The following is a 5,776-nucleotide window of genomic DNA, read 5'->3' on the forward strand; positions in this document are numbered from 1 at the left end:
GTCAGATACATTTGCGTAATGTGAGATGTTCTATTCTCATTCATATTTTTTCTGAGTAAAAGGATTACCCCTCTGAGTAAAATTCTTACATGTGAGGGGACTTTCCAGACAGCCCTGCAGTGTACTCTTTATGCTTACATGCTCTGGTTTTTGAGATGATGAAGTATATCCAGCTAAAGGTGTGGCACTACTGGCCTTGTGTGTATGCACAGGTCTCATTGTGGATGTGGGTATCTAAGCTTCACTTTGGTGAGAAATCTGTGGGGTTGAGCATAACCAGCAATAACTTGACCTAGGCCAATTTGAAACAGAGAATCTTACGCCATTAAACACAAAACTACAGTGAAAATAGGGAATAAGTCCTTGTGCTTCATGTTGCACAAACGAGAAGTACTATGCATAGTGTTACCATCCAAGTGGAGTGGCATGTGTGTGGTCTGGTATGGCTGATGCTTTTTGCAGGTGGAAATGCTATGCCTGGCTAGGCACTTGGACACAAGTCCAGGTCCTAGATGGACAAAGCCTCCTTGAACCATGCCTTACAGGGGACATACATGATAGAGGAAAAGTTAAGAATCCACTGACCTCAATGGGGCAATAGATTTTTTTTATTTTGATTTTGTTAATTAATTTTCGACCTTAGAATCCAAGATGATCTTTAATCAGTAATCTTTACTTAGTAAGGAATGCCAAAATTAATTTAGTACCTATTTTTGATATAACATCTAAAGAGTTCCCATACCAGTATTAGTGCCACTCCCCTATTATCATCAGCACCCATTTTAAGGAGTATTATGGGTTTCCATGAATAATTCCTACTCTATTATAGGCTCATATGGATAGTAGTGAGAGAAATCCAATGATACCAATATTGTTGGGCCTCATATGTGATGTGGCCTTTATTCTATTGTGTACTCAGCATTTTGAGAAGTTAAATAGAAATTTCAGATTGTAGGTTAGCCTGAACAAGCTTTCTCTCTTTATCTGTGTACAGTGATAATATATATACCATGTTGAGACATTAGTAATGATTGGACAGAATATCAGGGACAAAAAAAGAGGTGATAAAAAAGATGCTGCTAATGAGGAAATGATAAAGAAATGAAAAGAGGGGAAAATTGTCCACACATGATATACAAGTCTGATCTCATGCCTTCATTTCAGATATGACCCTGGAAGTTGTACACCATGCGAGAGCGTAAGAAGGGAAATCCCCTTACAGGTGGAGCCACCATGCCAATCTCCCTCATGCAGTGAGCTGTGGGGTTGCCCGCAGATGTCCCCATGCATCATCCTCCGACCTGCCTCCTGCCAAACAGCATCATTGTGCCTCTGCTCACCTGCCATATGGAGATCACCCTTAGCAAGCTCAAGGGTGAGTGTCTTGTATATATATGTGTGTGTGTGTGTGTGTGTTTGTGTGTGTGTGTGTGTGTGTGTGTGTGTGTGTGTGTGTGTGTGTGTGTGTGTGTGTGTGTGTGTGTTTGTGTATGTGTTTCTCTGTGTATGTGCATGTGCATGTGCATGTGCATGTGTATGTGTATGTGTATGTGTGTATGTGTATGTGTATGTGTATGTGTGTGTGTGTGTGTGTGTGTGTGTGTGTGTGTGTGTGTGTGTGTGTGTGTGTGTGTGTGTGTGTTGAATATTAGATATTAATAGAGAAAACTTTTTGATCTGCAATAATCTGGTTCTTAACCCCTAACCCCCCCCCCCATTCATAAGAAATAAAAAATGCTGTCATACATTGCAGTTGAGATTTGGCAGGAGGCCAAAAAGTACACCCTTTTGTACCGCGTGCATGGGTCAGCCTGAGGAGTACGTTGCTCAGGTGGGTGTAACTCCAGGATGCAGAGCAGGAGGAGCTTTTGGGATGAGACCAAGCGGCTTTGTGACCTGCGCCTCTTTCTCTCCAATCCTCAAGGTAGTGGAGCCTCAGTGGAAGTAAGGAGGAGAAGGGTCCTCAACTATGAGAGATCAGTGAGTATTTGCTGGGAATTTGAATCTATCTTAGTTTGTTTCATTTTGCTGAATGTCTGAAATGATGATTATTGTACCTTGTATGCTTATTAGTCCATGATTGCTGGTGATACTGTGATGATGATAATATCTTCATAAGTTTAATGATAATACTACTTTCTTCTAGGCTTGGCCATTGGGCGTTCTGTTCATGATCTTGATGATGCTAAACAGCTGCAGTTGCAGGAGTTTAGGAGGAATATCATAGAGGTGTGAGAGACTTTGTTGGGATTAATCCCATAATTTAACTTTCCCTTCTTGTTCTTTTTCACATGAAACAGATCTCATGTATATATTTCTATATACATTTTGCATCACTAAGGACATACTTATCATTATTTAATGATGCTCTTTAAAATCAGTCATAATTACCAACTGCTGCTACTTTCTGAAGTAATCCTTAATCTGGCTGAGTGCATGCGAATGGAGACCACTAAAGCTTACTTTCAACCCACTAATCGAGCGACAACCCCTCTGCAGGTGGTGAGTGTGAAGCTGTGTGAAGGTGAGGCAGCTGTGTGGCCTTGAGTCATTAGCATGTTACCAACACCCACCTGAGCTGGAACCCACACCACACCTACTCTTAGGTCCATTGAGAAACACTTAGATGAAGGTACACTGTGTTTTGAAGTTTTTTAGATTTTGTTTTCTTAATTATTTTTTTTATTTTTTATTGTGTATGGGATCTCGGGTTTGTTGGTTGGAGTGGAGGTTGGATTTATGTGTATTGGAGTACATATATAGTAGATGTATATGTCTTTGTAAACATTTAGAACTTGTCACTGAGAATGGTGGTTATATTCATAGGCATTATAGGGACCTTTATGTTGACCTTTAAGTTATCAATATGAGTTTCATAGCATACTAGAATATATCATCAGCATCATGCAGTGGAGTTGAATTTCAGACAGCCTCCGCAAGATATTCAAAGTTACACCAACGTATATTTAAGCCAAAGTTGTAAAAGATCATATGTACACCAATAATGGTCTCTTCATAAAAATTCTGTCTGAAGTTACTATATCAAGAATGTTATGCTGAATTATAGTGTTCTTGTAATCTTACAGATACACATTTTTGGTTGATTAAACTTTCACTTACAAAATCTTGGGTTGGTGTACAGGTGGTAATTGTTTTCCCACCAGCAAGGTATTCTCACTCAGTGTTGACCCTGAAGCCTGAAAAAAGTATGAAAAAAAGCGCAGAAAGATCTGAATCTGTTGGAGGTTTTGTAGATTTCCAGTCATTCTAGAGATGAAGGGAGAAGCACATAAAAATGATAATAAGAGAGAGAAGAATATTGTGTGAAAAGCTATGCTTTAGTTATGAGCCTCCTGAGTGGTGTGTTTTGAATGCCTTCACTCAAAGAATGTGATTGCCTTAAGGGGACTGGTCCCTTGAGAGAGGGGGAGGGAGGGGGTTAAATTAAGATAGTTAGCGTATAGTATAGGTACATGGATGAGGAAACTACCAAACAAGTATTAACTCGCCTGCTATGGCTCAAGTTGTCTTGCAGCCGGGCGTGCGAGTCCCTCAGCACCCGGAGAGGTACGTCGCCATTGAGCGCCCAGGTACACCTATATGTGGACTTTTGCTTGCGGCAATCGGTGGCATACAAGGCATTTAATTATGACATTGCGCATTATAGATATGAGTTCGTGAAATGTTCAAGGCGAACACTTTTATACCAATATCAGGAAAAACATTATATCACCGTGATTTATGACGAAATATTTTGTGAAATATATCTAAAAAAAAATGTATGTTTTGTGTCCTTTTACACACGAAATATGCTTTGATCGAGACTCCCTAGTGGTAATATGTTTTAGATTTACGTGGTAATATATTCGTGATATCACATACGAAGCACTAATGTTTAAAAATAGCCTTATAAGGAAGGATTGAAATATTTCCGTTACATTTAAGCTCAACGGTCCGGTACATCTACAGCAGGGGGCAATTTGAATTGATTTTGAAATTGGCAGTTACCGTTGTAAAGACCAATTCAATACGAATGTTACCTAAATGTCGGATTTTTAAACTTCGGATGTATAGTTGAGATACAGCATTATTTCATGTTGAAGATGATAGTACTCAGTAATACCTGCTCTAGAAATAAAAACTATATGGAATTTTGAGCTCGGTTGTATGCGTGAGTCTTCGTCTGGCGTGCTGCCAAAAAGCTATCGCATCCGTTTCGTGCGTTCCCCGATAAAAATGAATATGTTTGGAATGACGTTACCGTAAGTCTTAGGCACCATAAATTGGCAAATATCTCAACAACACATAGGCGTAAAGCTTGCATGATTTTATGCACTTCTTAGTAAAGATAATGTGGGTGCAAATGGCTAATCATAAACTTTACACTTGTTCTCCCTTGCAATCTGCTAATATTGACAATTATCAAAGAAAATGGGTATGAGAGGGATAACTAATAAATTTTATTATTTAGATATGAAAAGTCAATGTAGGCCTACTAAATGATGATGATTAATTCTTTTTTAACTTTATAAAGGTGCGTGCGTCTCACGTACATATGATCCTCCTCGAAAATTATAAACACCCAGGTGACCATCTCCCCCTCCCCCCCTGTGTGAGAGGCATGGGGGAATATTCAACGACTTTACGTAAGTTCTCGAATTCAATGTACTAAATTCATATGCTTTTGAAATTCTCAAAATTGAACCACCATGTTGTATTCATGCCAGGACTTTGTAATTAGAATGATTTTGTACTAATGTTGCCATCCACAGTTCCCCATTTCTTCTTCAAAAAAAAAAAAAATAAATAAATAAAATGGAAAAAAAAATAAAAATAAAAAAATATTTTTTTTAAAAAAAGGTTTTTATCTGGGTTTAGATTAGTTGGGTTCTCTATGGTAAAATGCATTTATTAAGCTTTTCACACGAAAATATCAACTTTAATGAACAACGAAAAAAAAAAAAAAAAAAAAAAAAAGGGACATACCTTTACAGAATAGCGTCCCTATTGGAACATGAAAATTCCTATTGACTTGGTGCAATCATTGCATTGCAAAGTACACTAAATAAGCGTTTTTTTGATATGTAATATCATTAGATTCAGAGAAAAAATAACAGAGATAACGAACTTTGGCAAGGTGCCAAAATACAAAAACGCTCACTGTAGCTCGGCTATATTTTTTTTATGAATCTCTGATTACTTCCCAACTCACGTAATTTTCATGTGATCCAAATGCAGTTTGTTGCTTTCACTAGAGCCTCATGGCGTCCCATAGCCATGTAAAAGGCCGATTTTTTGAATTTTTGCCTTAATCAAAAAATAATAATATTTTAATGCTGAAAAACGCATTCAAAAATAGTTCTCTATGCTCAAGCTGTCCCCCGCTCAAAAAAAAAAAAGGAAATTCAAAAATCGGCCTTTGTACATGGCTATAGGCTAGAGTTGGATCTAACACTAGCATTTTTGGGGGGAATATTCTGTAAAGAGCTCTGATAGTTGGGATGTACTGAAGACATACCAAAAAAAAATAGCCATTTTTTTCAACTTTTGGGGGTGCCTCTCCAATGGGGGAGCAAAGTTAGAAATTTATATATATAACGAAGCGCAATTCTCTTGCTCCTATAGCATGCAAAAGAATCAATCAGTTATCTCTAACCTGGATATTTTTTTATGATGTATAGAGTAGGGAAAGGTGGCCATTCTCAGGGACGGTCCCCTTAATGCATATTGGAAAGCCTCATGAGTAGATAGCCAAGTGGAAGATTTTTCTTCACAT

The 5,776-nt window shown here is 38.1% G+C and overlaps 1 protein-coding gene across 1 annotated transcript in view; it reads left to right on the forward strand.

Annotated features, from left to right (window-relative positions):
• Nucleotides 1-1,276: 1,276 nt before the first annotated feature.
• Nucleotides 1,277-5,776, forward strand: part of LOC113818252 (phosphatidylinositol 4,5-bisphosphate 3-kinase catalytic subunit alpha isoform) — a 21,807-nt gene continuing 17,307 nt past the window's right edge. Inside the window, 9 exon segments of the mRNA XM_070130508.1 lie at nucleotides 1,277-1,297; nucleotides 1,300-1,375; nucleotides 1,754-1,800; nucleotides 1,802-1,843; nucleotides 1,845-1,865; nucleotides 1,867-1,984; nucleotides 2,147-2,231; nucleotides 2,500-2,588; nucleotides 2,591-2,632. Of these exon segments, the coding sequence (XP_069986609.1) occupies nucleotides 1,277-1,297; nucleotides 1,300-1,375; nucleotides 1,754-1,800; nucleotides 1,802-1,843; nucleotides 1,845-1,865; nucleotides 1,867-1,984; nucleotides 2,147-2,231; nucleotides 2,500-2,588; nucleotides 2,591-2,632 (541 nt within the window).

This window comes from Penaeus vannamei, chromosome 15, assembly GCF_042767895.1.
Source record: "Penaeus vannamei isolate JL-2024 chromosome 15, ASM4276789v1, whole genome shotgun sequence".
In the NCBI taxonomy this organism is placed as follows: Eukaryota; Metazoa; Arthropoda; class Malacostraca; order Decapoda; family Penaeidae; genus Penaeus; species Penaeus vannamei.